At 37.9% G+C, this 15,170-nt stretch overlaps 1 protein-coding gene across 8 annotated transcripts in view; it reads left to right on the top strand.

Annotated features, from left to right (window-relative positions):
• The window catches only part of NEK1 (NIMA related kinase 1), a 226,358-nt gene that overhangs the window by 46,069 nt on the left and 165,119 nt on the right, over window positions 1-15,170 (top strand). For all 8 annotated transcript variants that reach the window (XM_032413176.1, XM_032413181.1, XM_032413179.1 and 5 more), the window contains one exon: window positions 1,050-1,201. In XM_032413176.1, coding sequence (XP_032269067.1) covers window positions 1,050-1,201 — 152 coding nt within the window. The remainder of the gene's footprint in view (window positions 1-1,049; window positions 1,202-15,170) is intronic.

Below are 15,170 nucleotides of genomic sequence, written 5' to 3'. Positions count from 1 at the left end.
AAGTGAATGGGAACTATTCAGTATTTTTCTCTTGGGAATCTTCATTTTTATACTTTCGTGACTTTAGCTCCTTCTTCAGTATGTGTGCCAGTATGTGTACTGGTATACACAATATTTCTTTGGTTGTTTTAATACATTTAGCCAAGTTACAATGTTGTGATGTTATATATATGTGTTCTGATTTGATCTTACAGTTGAACTCTCAAAGGGAAATTTTTTTTCTTCCACTTTTCCTAGTTCCTAGTTAATATCTTTGAGAGAGATGAATAGTAGACTTTCCTTTAAATTTTCTTCAATTTAACTGTTTTTCTTGAATTCATCATTGTTCTAAGACAGAACCTTCAGTCTTAGAACTCTAGGCTTCAATAAGAATTGGATACATAATTGCTGTAGGGCTTATACTGGTATATAAATTTTTATGTATCTCTGATTATTTCTTTAAAAGCAATCCATAAACATTGTTCTTGACACAGATTGCCCTCTAGAAAGTTCGACCATTTAATATTCCCACCGTATAAAGGTACCCATTTCATGGGACTCTGAGCTATAATAATTGTTTTAAAGTGTTTGTTCTTCTATAGGTCTGTAGGTATAAACATCTTTCAGACTATAGATGAAGAAAGTATTAAAGTTGCTCACAATGATGGCGTTATTGAGTTACTATTAACAGCTTTATTGAGTTACAGTTCTATACCATTTAAAGTCTGCTCTTAAATCTCTTAAATTCAGTGATTTTTAGTATATTCATAGGTAAATACAGTCATCACCCATAGTCAATTTTAGGGATGTGCTTTTTTTTAATATGAGAAATTTCAACATCTTAAAGATGTGTGGCTTTTTGCTTTTTTTTTCCTCCAAAAAATGGCTTTAGTATCAAATAGTTTATAATGAAGGCATTGACATGTGCTGAGGAGTGAACAGTATTTTTAATGAAAAGTCTCAAATGCTGTCAATGATTGTGAAAATGAAAAAATGCTATCTTGAAGAATTTTGAAATTAAAGATTTAATATAAACTCTAGGAAAAAACTCTTTGTATCTTTTCATGTAGCTAAAAGACCAGCTTCAGGACAAAGCTTGGCTTCTTTTGTGTCTGCTCAGAAAATTACAAAGCCTGCCGCTAAATATGGAGTACCTTTAACATATAAGAAATTTGGAGATAAAAAATTACATGAAAAGAAACCACTCCAAAAACATAAACAGGTATGATCATATTACAGACTGTGTATTAGTAACAAATTCAGTTTGATCTTTTTTTATTGCAGCTCAGTTATCTTGATACTCATAGGATTGTTTTTATTAAGTTACTAAAGAACGTTGCTGTTCTCTGCTTCACCAGTCTTCTAAAACTAAGAAGACTTACAGAAATCACAGAGAAACATTAAATAGGTATATTAAGTAGATGGTACAATAAAAAGAAAGTGACATCATCAGTGAAATCACTTTTGGACAACCTAAGCAGAGCCATTCATTTTTGTGCATAAAACAAGTAAATGTGATATACTTGATAAAAATGTGGGAAAATTTTGTATTTGAGAATTCACAGATAAATAAATCAAAATCATAGAGCTGGAAGGAATGTTATTGTACAGTCTATAGTATTTCAGATGAAAAAATTAACACTCATAGCACCTAGGTGAAATGCTCAAGAACACAGTGTTAGTTGCAGGAATTTGACATTTTTCTTCATGTCAGTAGCTGCCTACTTTAGCATATGAAACCTGTTTTGTTCTGGACTACATATGCACATGCATACATATGTGCATACTCATGTGTTTAGATACATACGAACATTGAACATATTGCTGTAAGAGAAATCTAAGTTAAAATCTCATAAAGTAGTTCAAATGATTACTGTAAATTAGTCTTCAAATAAGTTGTATAAGTCAGCCTCCAGTCAGGAGAAAAAAGCGCATAGTAATTTGATCAAGGAAAGTTTAAATAATTAGTAACTATGTTTAGGGAATTAACTTCAAGGGATAAAGAACTCTAGAGAATATAGGAACAGCAGATAAAGGAAGCAGCCACTACTCCTAGTGCTGATACATAGTACCCAAAGAAGGAATAGATTTTGGAAAATCTCCACAACACCACCCTTAAGGCTGAGATTCAAACCTTATTGGGTGTGGTATGGCTATAATTCAATGGCTGGTGAGTTCACTGAGCTGCCATAGGCTGAGGCTGGCAAACATAAAATTGTCCACTGTAGAGCTGATGAAGCTCTTGAGAACCTGCTTAGAGTGCCTGTGAAATGTACTGGGAAGCTGCTTGGGGAATCGTTGAATCGACTGGGAAGCCTACTGGAGTGCTGGTGGAAGTTGTCAGGTGTTGCTGAACTCTTTGGGCTGGGATGCCAGTTGGGTCACCAGTGGAATGTGGTGGGAAACTGGCCTTGGGGTTGCTGTCAAAGGTTACAGGGAAGCTGGCAGGGGAACCAGCAGAACTCTCCTGGAAGCTTCCCACAGGGGTGAATGTCACTATGTGTCCCACATGCAGCAGGAACAAGAAGAAAGAAAGCCTGCTAATCAGGAACAGAAGCCATTTCCTTCTGCACTGTCCCTCCAACATCATCTGCTAACAAAGCTTAACATTATACTAGCAAACAAAGAAGTGTTTAAATTGTCTGGCTTCTAACAAGGCGGACAATGACAGGTGAATTTGCAGCTGAGAGGCAATATGATAACTGGCACACAAGTTTTCCCTCCCTCCCTCCCTCCCTTCCTTCAGTCCTTCCATATAACACTAAATTAGGCCTAATGGACCAATTCCATCTTATCTTTTATCCCTCTTCTTTAATCACCAGAAGCGCTGGACCTCCATACTTTTCCTTCATTAGCTAGTCTCTCAATTCCATATGATTCTGGTCATACCCCAATCTGACCCTCACCTTCTGCAGACCTCCCTAAACTCTTCCAGAAAGCCCTCTTATAGCACATTATCAGCAAAATCCCCTGTATTTTAAGCTTGTAGAGTTTTTCGATCTTTTTTGCTCTGAAACCTGGCTTGTCCCTGAACACACTGTTGTGCAATTGTCTTTCATGGTGTCTCTAATCTCTTAATACCACTGCATCTAGAAGTAGGATGAGGGAGGTGTTTTCCTTGCTTCTCACTGCAGGACTCTTCCCTGCTCCCTAACCACAACCACCCCCCAAAATTTTGAGGCTTTTGCTACCAGATTGTATCACCTGTTAACCCTCTGTGGGTCATCTGCAGACTCATTTTTTAAAGACTTTAACACTTGACTCCTGGTCACTTTTCCCAATACTGTCCTAATTCTTGTCATGCCATCAAATTTGTCATTATTACAGCAACTCTTCCATAGTCTCAATCATAAGCATCCCATGACTTACCATTATTTCCTGTGTTTCCAGCTTATTCCTGGAGGACTTTGCCTCCACAACTTCTTTGTCCTATTTCGATCCATGGATTTTTCTAGTTTTTTTTTTTTCAATGTCCCTCTCCTCATTTTTTATTTTCCTTTTTTGGCTTAAATTCCACGTTCTCCCGTTATAATAATTTCCAAAGCCTCACCTGTCTTTCACTATTACAAATCACCTGGCAAAAACTAACTTGGTGAAACCCAACTCTCTATCTCTTTTGAGCCTGAACTTAGGTAGTGGAATGTGATTGGAGAAAACATACAACTATTCTAACTGGTCTCACTTTAAATTTATAACTAATAGTATCAAGTGAGCACCTTCTGGCCACCCTATTATATTTGCTCAGCCCACTTACTCGCCTACTTTATTTTATTTTATTTTTGTTGTTTTTTTTAATAATTTAAATTCAATTAACATGTAATGTATTATTGGTTTCAGAGGTAGAGGTCAGTGATTCATCGGTCTTACATAATACCCAGTGCTCATTACATCACGTGCCCTCCTTAATGTCCATCACCCAGTTACCCCGTTCCCTCATCCTGCTTCCCTCCAGGAACCCTCAGTTTGTTTCCTATGCTTAAGAGTCTCTTATAATTTGTCTCCCTCTCTGATGTTGTCTTGTTTTATTTTTTTCCTCTCTTCCCCTATGATCCTCTGTTTTGTTTCTTAAATTCCACATATCAGTGAGATCATATGATAGTTGTCTTTTTCTGATTGGCTTATTTCACTTAACACCCTCTACTTCCATCCACGTCGTTGTAAATGCCAAGATTTCATTTTTTTTTGATGGCTGAGGAGTATTCCATTGTGTGTGTGTGTGTGTGTGTATATATATATATATATATATATATATATATATATATACCACATCTTTTTTATCCATTCGTCTGTTGATGGACATCTGGGCTCTTTCCATAGTTTGGCTTTTGTGGATATTGCTGCTATAAACATTGGGGTGCATGTACCCCTTCGGATCACTACATTTGTATCTTTGGGGTAAATACCCAGTAGTGCAATTGTTGGGTCGTAGGGTAGCTCTGTTTTCAACCTTTTGAGGAACCTCCATACTATTTTCCAGAGTGGCTGCACCAGCTTGCATTCCCACCAACAGTGTAAGAGGATTCCCCTTTCTCCTCATCCTTGCCAACATCTGTTGTTTCCTGAGTGGTTAATTTTAGCCATTTTGACTGGTGTGAGGCGGTATCTCATTGTGGTTTTGATATGTATTTCCCTGATGCTGAGTGATGTTGAGCATTTTTTCATGTGTCTGTTGGCCATTTATATGTCATCTTTGGAGAAATGTCTGTTCATCTCTTCTGCCTATTTTTTGATTGGATTATTTGTTCTTTAAGTGTTGAGTTTGATAAGTTCTTTATAGATTTTGGATATTAGCCCTTTATCTGATATGTCACTTGCAAATATTTTCTCCCATTCTGTCGGTTGTCTTTTGGTTTTGTTGATTGTTTCCTTTGCTGTGCAGAAGCTTTTTATCTTGATGAAGACCCAATAGTTCATGAAGACAGTATATGGTACTGGCACAAAAACAGACACATAGATCAAGGGAATAGGATAGAGAATCCAGAAATGGACCCTCATCTCTATGATCAACTAATCTTCGACAAAGCAGTGCAGCCGCTTTCACCTTATTGGTTAAATTTATTCCTAAATATTTTATCATTTTGAATCAATGGAATGGTTTTCTTGATTTCTCTTTCTGAGAATTTGTTATTAGTGTATAGAAACACAACAGATTTTTGTACATTAATGTTGTATCCTGCAACTTCACTAAATTCATTTATTACTTTATACTAGTTTTTTGGTGTAATCTTTAGGGTTTTTTATATATAGTATCATGATACCTGTAAATAGTGACAGTTTTACTTTTCCTTTCTAATTTAGATGCCTTTTATTTCTTTTACTTGCCTGGGACTTCCAGTATTATGTTGAATAAAAATAATGAGCATCCTTGTTTTGTTTCTGATCATAGAGGAAAAACTTTTGTCTTTTTACCAGAGTATGATGTTAACTGTGGGTCTGTCATAGATGGCTTTATTATGTTGAGGTACATTCCCTCTATATCTACTTTGTTGAGCGTTTTTATTATAAATGATGTTAAATTTTGTCAAATTATTTTGCATCTATTGAGATGATCATGTGAGATTTTTATCATTTATTTTGTTAATGTGGTTTATTATGTTGATATATTTGTAGATGTTGAACCATCTTTGCATCCCTGGAATAAGTACTTCTTGATCATGGTGTATGGTCCTTTTAATGTATTTTTTATTTCGGTTTGCTGATATTTTGTTGAGGATATTTGCATCTATGTTCTTCAGGGATACTGGCCTGTAATATTCTTTTCTTGTGGTGTCCTTGTCTGGTTTGGTATCAGGGTAATGCTGGCCTGGTAAAATAAGTTTGGAAGTTTTCCTTCTTTAATTTTTTGTAAGAGTTTGAGAAAGATAGGTGTGAAATCTTTGAATGTTTAGTAGAATTCACCAGTGAAGTCATTTGGTCCTGAACTTCCGTTTATTGGGAGATTTTTGAATACTGATTCAACCCCTTTACTAGTAATCAGTCTATTCAGATTTCTGTTTCTTTATGATTCTGTCTTGGAAGATTATAAAGTCTAGGAATTTATCTACTTCTTATATCTGGCATATAATTCTTTACAGTAGTCTCAGGATTTTTTATCAGTTGTAAGTTTTCCTCTTTTATTTCTGATTTGATTTATTTGAGCCCTCTCTCCTTTTTTCTTAGTGACTCTTCCTAAAGGTTTCTTTCATTTCTGATCTTTATTATTTCCTTCCTTCGACTACTTTTGGGCTTCATTTATTCTTCTTTGTCTAGTTCCTTTAAATTGTTAAGTTTAAAATGTTTGGGGTGCCTGGGTGGCTCAGTTGGTTAAGCGCCTGCTTTCGGCTCAGGTCATGATTCCAGGGTCCTGGTATCGAGCCCTGTGTCGGGCTCCCTGCTCAGTGGAGAGTCTGCTTCTCCTTGTCCCTCTGCTGCTTCCCACCCCGCCCCCCCCCACCCCCGGCTCGTGCTCTCTCTCTCTATCTCAAATAAATAAATAAAATCTTTAAAAAAGGTTTAAAATTATTTGAGAAACAATGTTAAATTGTTTCTAGTTTGTTTGTTTGATATTTCTCTTATTTCTTGAAGTAGAAACTATGAACTATGAACTTTCTATGAACTTTCCTCTTAGAACTGCATTTGCTGCATCCCATAGATTTTGGTGTGCCCTATTTCTGTTTTCATTTGTCTCTAGGTATTTTATGATTTCTCCTTTGATTTCTTCTGTGACTCAGTAGTGTTCAGGAATGTGTTGTTTAATCTTGACATATTTGCAGTTTTTCCAGTGTTCTTATATCACTGATTTCTAGTTTTGTAACATTGTGGTCAGAAAAGTTGCTTGATATGATTCTATTCTTCTTGAATTTTTGAGACTTACTTTGTGGCTTAACATGTCACCCATCCTGGAGAATGTTCCATGTGCAGTTGACAATGTGTATTTTGCTTTTTTTTTTTTTTTTAAGATTTTATTTATCTATTTGACAGAACGAGAGAGCAGGAGAGCACTAGCAGTGGAAGCTGCAGAGGGAGAGGGAGAAGCAGGCCCCCTGCTAAGCAGGGAGCCCGATGTGAGGCTCGATCCCAGAACCCTGGGATCATGACCTGAGCCGAAGATAATTGCCTAACCAGCTGAGCCACCCAGGCGCCCTATTTGCTGCTTTTGAATGAATGTTCTCTGTGTATCTATTAAGTCCATCTGGTCCAATGTGTTGTGTAAGGCCAGTGTTTCCTTATTGATTCTCTGTCTGTATGATCTATCCATTGATGTAGTGGGTTGTTAACATCCCCTGCTATTGTGTTGCTGTCAATCTCTCCCTTTATGTCTGTCAGTATTTGCTTTATATATTTTGGTGCTTTATGCTGGGTGAATATATATTTATATATATTCATAAATAGTATATCTTCATAACCCACTTATTATTATGTAGTGCCCCTCTTCCTCTTTCATTATAGTCTTTTTATATTTCCTTTGATATGAGTATAGCTACATCAGCTTTCTTATCAATTTGCGCAGAATATCTTTTTTCATCCATTTACCTTCAGTCTGTGTGTGTCTTCTTTTCTGAAGGGAGTCTCTTGTAGGCAGTATATAGGTGTGTCTTTTTTATTATTTATTTATTATTTATTTATTTATTTTTATTATGGTATGTTAGTTACCATACAGTACATCATTAGTTTTTGTTGTAGTGTTCTATGATTCATTGTTTGAGTATAACCCTCCTTAATACCTATCACCGGGTAACCCATCCTCCCACCCCTCCGATTTCCCCACTTCATTTTTCCCTTCCTTTTCCTAATGTCCTCCATGCTATTCCTTATGTTCCACAAATAAGTTAAACCATATAATAAGTGACTTTCTCTGCTTGACTTATTTCACTTAGCATAATCTCCTCCAGTCCCATCCATGTTAATGCAAAAGTTGGGTATTCATCCTTTCTGATGGCTGAGTAATATTCCATTGTATTATATGGATCACATCTTCTTTATCCATTCGTCTGTTGAAGGGCATCTCGGCTCTTTCCACAGTTTGGCTGTTATGGACATTGCTGCTATGAACATTGTGTGTATGTGGCCCTCTTTTCACTACATCTGTGTCTTTGGGGTAAATACCCAGTAGTGCAATTGCTGGGTCATAGGGTAGCTCTATTTTTAATTTTTGAGGAACCTCCACACTGTTTTCCAAAGTGGCTATACCAACTTGCATTCCCACCAATAGTGCAAGAGGGTTCCCCTTTCTCCACATCCTCGCCAACACTTGTTTCCTGTCTTGTTAATTTTTGCCATTCTAACTGGTGTAAGGTGGTATCTCAGTGTGGTTTTGATTTGAATTTCCCTGATGGCTAATGATGATGAACATTTTTTCATGTTTCTGTTAGTCATTTGTATGTCTTCTTTTGAGAAATTGTTGTTCATGTCTTCTGCCCATTTTTTGACTGGATTATTTGTTTTTTGGGTGTTGAGTTTGAGAAGTTCTTTATAGATCTTGGATATCAGCCCTTTGTCTGTAGTGTCATTTGCAAATATCTTCTCCCATTCTGTGGGTTGCCTTTTTGTTTTGTTGACTGTTTCCTTTGCTTTGCAGAAGCTTATCTTGATGAAGTCCCAAAAATTCATTTTTTGTTTCCCTTGCCTTTGGAGACGTGTCTTGAAAGAAGTTGCTGTGGCTGATGTCGAAGAGGTTACTGCCTATGTTCTCCTCTAGGATTTGGATGGATTCCTGTCTCACATTGAGGTCTTTCATCCATTTTGAGTTTATCTTTGTGTACGGTGTAAGAGAATGGTCGAGTTTCATTCTTCTGTATATAGCTGTCCAATTTTCCCAGCACTATTTATTGAAGAGACTGTCTTCTTTCAATTGCATATTTTTTCCTGCTTTGTCGAAGATTATTTGACCATAGAGTTGAGGGTCTATATCTGGGTTCTCTATTCTGTTCCATTGGTCTATGTATCTGTTTTTGTGCCAGTACCATGCTGTCTTGATGATCACAGCTTTGTAATATAGCTTGAAATCCGGCAACGTGATGCCCCTAGTTTTGTTTTTCTTTTTCAACATTTCCTTGGCAGTTCAGGATCTTTTCTGATTCCATACAAATTTTAGGATTGTTTGTTCCAGCACTTTGAAAAATGTCATTGGAATTTTGATCGGGATTGCTCTGGGCAGCATAGACATTTTCACAGTGTTTATTCTTCTGATCTATGAGCAGGGAATGTTTTTCCATCTTTTTGTGTCTTCTTCAATTTCTTTCATGAGTGTTCTGTAGTTTCTAGAGTATAGATCCTTTACCTCTTTGGTTAGGTTTATTCCAAAGTATCTTACGGTTTTTGGTGCTATTGTAAATGGAATTGATTCTCTAATTTCTCTTTCTACAGTTGAATTGTTAGTGTATAAGAAAGCAACTGATTTCTGTGCATTGATTATGTATCCTGCCACATTACTGAATTGCTGTATGAGTTCTAGTAATTTGGGGGTGGGGTCTTTTGGGTTTTCCACATAAATTAATCATGTCATCTGCGAAGAGAGAGAGTTTGACTTCTTTGCCAATTTGAATACCTTTTATTTCTTTTTGTTGTCTGATTGCTGTTGCTATGACTTCTAGTACTATGTTGAACAGTAGTGGCAAGAGTGGGCATTCTTAATTTGTTCCTGATCCTAAGGGAAAGGCTCTCAGCTTTTCTCCATTGAGAAAGATATTCACTGTGGGTTTTTCATAGATGGATTTTATGAACTTGAGGAATGTTCCCTCTATCCCTATACTCTGAAGAGTTTTAATCAGGAAAAGATGCTGTATTTTGTCAAATGCTTTTTCTGCATCAATTGAGAGGACCATATGGTTCTTTTCTCTCCTCTTATTAATGTGTTCTAGCACACTGATTTGCGAGTGTTGAAGCACCCTTGCATCCCAGGGATAAATCCCACTTGGTCGTGGTGGATAATGCTTTTAATGTATTGTTGGATCCTATTAGCTAGGATTTTGTTGAGAATCTTGGCATCCATATTCATCATGGATATCGGTCTGAATTTCTCCTTTTTGATGGGGTCTTTGCCTGGTTTGGGGATCAAGATAATGCTGGCCTCATAGAATAAGTCTGGAAGCTTTCCTTCTGTTTCTATTTTTTGAAACAGCTTCAGGAGAATAGGTATTATTTCTTCTTTGAATGTTTGGTAAAATTCCCCAGGGAATCCATCAGGCCCTGGACTCTCTTTTTTGGGAGGTTTTTGATCACTGCTTCAATCTCATTACTGGTTATTGGTCTATTCAGGTTGTCAGTTTCTTCCTGTTTCAGTCTTGGGAGTTTATAGGTTTCCAGGAAGGCATCCATTTCATCCAGGTTGCTCATCGTATTGGTATATAGTTGTTGATAATTTCTAATAATTGTTTCTATTTTCTTGGTGTTAGTTGTGATCTCTCCTCTCTCATTCATAATTTTATTAATTTGGGTCCTTTCTCTTTTCTTTTGGATAAGTCTGGCCAGTGGTTTATTGATCTTATTAATTCTTTCAAAGAACCGGCTTCTAGTTTCGTTGCTCTGCTCTGCTCTATTTCTGGTTTCTAATTCATTGATCTCTGCTCTAATCTTAATTATCTCTCTTCTAATGTGTGGCTTAGGCATCATTTATTGTTTTTTTCTCTAGTTCTTCAGGTGTAAAGTTAGTTGGTGAATTTGGGATTTTTCTATTTTTTTGAGTGAGGCTTGGATGACTATGTATTTCCCCCTTAGGACCGCCTTTGCAGTATCCCATAGGTTTTGGACCAATGTGTTTTTGTTCTCATTGGTTTCCATGAATTGTTAAGTTCTTCTTTGATTTCCTGGTTGACCCAAACATTCTTGAGCAGAGTGGTCTTTAGCTTCCAAGTGTTTGAATTTCTTCCAAATTTTGTCTTGTGATTGAGTTCCAGTTTTAAAGCATTATGATCTGAGAATATGCAGGGAATAATCTCAATCTGTTGGTATCAGTTGAGACCTGATTTGTGACCCAGTATGTGGTCTGTTCTGGAGAAAGTTCCATCTGTGTACGAGAAGAATGAGTATTCTTTTGTTTTAGTGTGGAATGTTCTGTATATATCTGTGAGGTCCATCTGGTCCAGTGTGTCATTCAAAGCTCTTTTTTCTTTTTCTTTTTCTTTTTTTTTTTACGATTTTATTTATTTATTTGAGAGAGAGAGAATGAGAATGAGCACATGAGAGGGGGGAGGGTCAGTGGGAGAAGTAGACTCCCTGCTGAGCAGGGACCCCGATGCGGGACTCAATCCTGGGACTCCAGAATCATGATCTAAACCAAAGGCAGTCGCCTAACCCAACAGGCGCCCTCAAAGCTCTTGTTTCTTTGTTGATTTTCTGCTTAGGTGATCTATCTATTGCTGAGAGTGGAGTGTTGAGGTGTCCTACAATTAACATATTATTATCAATATGTCTCTTTATTTTGGTTGCAGTTGGCTTATGTAGTTCGCTGCTACCATGTTGGGGGCATAGATATTTACAATTGTTAGATCTTCTTGTTGGATAGACCCTTTAAGAATGATATAGTGTCCTTCTGTGTCTCTAACTACAGTCTTTAGCTTAAAATCTACTTTGTCTGATACAAGAATTGCTACCCCAGCTTTCTTTTGAGGTCCTTTGGCATTAAAGATGGTTTTCTGTCCTTCACTTTCAGTCTGAATTTATCTTTAGGTTCAGAATGAGTCTCTTGTAGACAGCATATGGATGGGTCCTGTCTTTTTACCCAATCTGCAACCCTGTGTTGTTTTATGGGAGCATTTAGGCCATTCACGTTGAGAGTGATTATTGAAAGATATGATTTTATTGTCATCATGTTGCCTGTGAAGTCCTTATTTCTATAGATTGTCTCTGTAAATTTCAGTTCTGTATCACTCTTGGGGTCTTTCTGCTTTTATAGAACCCCCCGTAATATTTCTTGCACGGCTTAGTGGTCACATATTCTTTCAGTTTCTGCTGGTCCTGGAAGCTCTGTATCTCTCCATCCATTGTAAATGACTGCCTTGCCGGATAAGTATTCTTGGCTGCATGTTCTTCTTGTATAAGTATCCTGAATATGTCTTGCCAGCCCTTTCTGGCTTGCCAGGTCTCTGTGGATAGGTCTGACGTTCTTCTGATGTTTCTCCCTCTGTAGGTAAGGAATCTCTTCCCCCTAACTGCCCTTAAGATGGTTTCCTTGTTTTTAAGATTTGCAAGTTTTACTATTACATGCTGGGCGTTGGTCTGTTCTCCTTGATCTTGGGAGGGGTTCTCTCTGCCTCTAGGACACAAGTGGTTGTTTCATTCCCCAGATTAGGGAAGTTCTCAGCTACGATTTGCTCAAATATATCTTCTAGTCCTCTCTCTCTCTCCATCCCCTCAGGGATCCCAATAATTCTGCCATTGGAACGTTTCATGGTGTCACTTATTTCTCTAATTCTGTTTTCATGGATTTTAAGCTGTTTGTTCCAGGCCTCCTCTTGTTCCTTCTTTTCTATCAGTTTGTCTTCTAGATTACTAATTCATTCTGCCTCGTTTACCCTAGCTGTTAGAGTATCTAGATTAGATTGGATCTCATTGATGGCATTTTTAAATTCTGCTGGATCAGCTCTCATTTCTGCCCTTAGAGACTCTATGTTGCCATTAATCGTTTTCTCCATCCTAGCTATTGTCTTCATAACTGTTACCCTGAAGTCAATTTCCGACATCTTGCTTATATCCATATCCATTTGTTCTGTGGCAGAAGTCACAGTCTCTCAGTCTTTCCTGTTTAAGGCATTCCTCCTCTTAGTCATTCTCTTGAGGGGTGGTTGACGGAATGTACAGAGTCCAAATTATTGACCACGACCCAAGCAAGATGCACCTGTTTTTTAGGGACCTTAGGGTTGTCGGCCTCTTGTTCTTCCGGACTGTCTTCTAGGGGAGGGGCCTGCCATGCTGTTTTTCAGGCAACCCTGTTTTGTCAGAGTTGCCCTGCCCCCTGTGGGGGAGGATGGGCTCAGTGAAAACTGATATTTTGGGGCTTTTGTTCTCTGGCGGCTTTCCCTGGAGGCTTTCCGTATCTCTTCTGAGAGTCAGAGCAGAAGTGACCCTTTCCAAACCTCTGCCTCAGAGCAGAGAGATCACATTCTGTTCTTCAGTGAGCTCTCCAGGCCACACTATCTCCCTTTCTGTCTGTGCTGCTAAAACTGCAGCATCCTGGGTTGTGCGCCCCTCAGCAGCACTCCCAGTCCTGGCTTCCAGGTTGGGGCGCATCTCTGCCCTTTGTGCTTCTAAAACTGCCAGCCACCACCAGTTCGCTTGTGCGTCCCCCGCAGCTCCAGGTTTCAGTCCGGGGGGTGGGGGGCTGCCCGAAAGTCCTTTCCCCACCACTACAGGTCTTTGAGTCTCTGCCCAGTCCTCAGCGCGGGAGGTTTTTACTCTCTGACTGTGCAGGATCCTGAAGGCTCCCTCCCCCTTCCGTTTACTTCCAGTATCTGCCCACAGAATCACAGCTCCCAGCTTCATACCTCAAAATCAACCACCTGCGATATTCTGTTTGTAGAGATCCAGATAGATCTTCTTACATCTCAGGCTGATTTCGTGGGTGTTCAAAGTGGTTTGGTACATACCCAGCTCAATTCAGGGGACCGGTTGGAATAGGGTCCCCGACTCCTCTGCTGTCTTTGCCGCCTCCTCAGTGTGTCTTTTTAAAAAATCCGTTCAGTCACTCTGTGTCTTTTGACTGGAGAATGTAGTCTATTTACATTTAATTTTTTATACATACGTAGTTATTCATTTTGTCAGTTGTTTTCTGGCTGTTGTATAGTTCCTTTCTGTTCTTTATTCTTCTCTTTTTCTCTTCCTCGTGGTTTGATGACTTTCTTTAATGTCATCTCTAGATTTTTTTCTCATTTTCTTTTGTGTATTTACTATAAACTTTTGCATTGTGACCTTGTTAGGTTCACATATATATCATTCTATGTGTATGAGAGCTTAAGTTGATAGCAACTTAAATTTGAACAGATTCTAAAACACTACATTTCCCCCCTCCATATGTTATATTTTTGATGTCACTCTTTATATCTTTTTGTTTTATGTATTCCTTAACTAATTATTGTAGTTTTAGTTAATTTTACTACTTTTTTCTTTTAAATTTGTATCTTTATAAGTGATTAATCCAGTTTTTACCATTTCTAGTGAGATTTTTACTTTTGTATGTTTTCTTGTTTTTAATTATTGCCATTTCAACTTAAAGAAGTCCCTTTAACATTTCTTGTAAGGCTGGTCTAGTGGCGATAACCTTCTTTATCTTGTTTGTCCAGAAAACTCTTTATCTTTTCTTCAAATCTGAATGATAATCTTGCCAGGTAGAGTCTTCTAGGTTGTTAGCTTTTTGCCTTTTAGCACTTTGAATATGTTATGCCACTCCATTCTGGCTTACAAACTTTCTGCTGAGAAATCGAATGATAGCCTTCTGGGATTTCTCTTGTATGTAACAATTTGCTTTTTTCTTGGTGTTTTTAAGATTATTTCTTTATTTTTGACATTTTAATTATAATGTGTGTTGGTGTAGCTTTCTTTTGGTTCATTTTATTTGGAATTCTCTGGGCTCCCTGGACATGGATTTCATTTTCTTCCCTAGGTTTGGGAAGTTTTCAGCCATTATTTCTTCAATTAATTTTTCTGCCCCTTTCTCTTTCTCTTCCTTCTGGAACTCATATAATGCAAATGTTATTCCACTTATTGCTGTCCCAGAGGTCCCTTAAGTTATTTTTATATTTTTAATTTTTTTTTTAAAGATTTTTATTTATTTGACAGAGAGATAGAAAGAGAGAACAAGTAGGCAGAGAGGCAGGCAGAGGGAGAGGGAGAAACAGGCTCCCCGCTGAGCAGGGAGCCCAATGCGGGGCTTGATCCCAGGACCCTGGGATCATGACCTGAGCTGAAGGCAGCTGCTTAGCGACTGAGCCACCCAGGCGCCCCACTTTTTTTCTTTTTGATGCTCTGTCTGGCTGAGTTTTATCTTCCAATTCACTGATCTGTATTTGTACTTCATCCTGTCTGCTGTTGAACCCCTCTAGTGCGTTTTTCAGTTCAGTTTTTATATTCTTTGGCTCTGACTTTTGTTTGGTACTTTCTTATGTTTCCTTTCTGTTTGTCAAAGTTCTCACTGTGTTCACCCATTCTTCTCCTGAGTTCACTGAGCATCTTTATGACCATTACTTTGAATTCTTTATCAGGTAGATTACTTACCTCCA

The sequence above is a fragment of the Phoca vitulina genome, unplaced genomic scaffold (assembly GCF_004348235.1).
Source record: "Phoca vitulina isolate PV1807 unplaced genomic scaffold, GSC_HSeal_1.0 scaffold14, whole genome shotgun sequence".
Classification (NCBI taxonomy): Eukaryota; Metazoa; Chordata; class Mammalia; order Carnivora; family Phocidae; genus Phoca; species Phoca vitulina.
The sequence above is the reverse complement of the archived record's forward strand: the minus strand, read 5'-3'. Positions and strand labels throughout refer to the sequence as shown.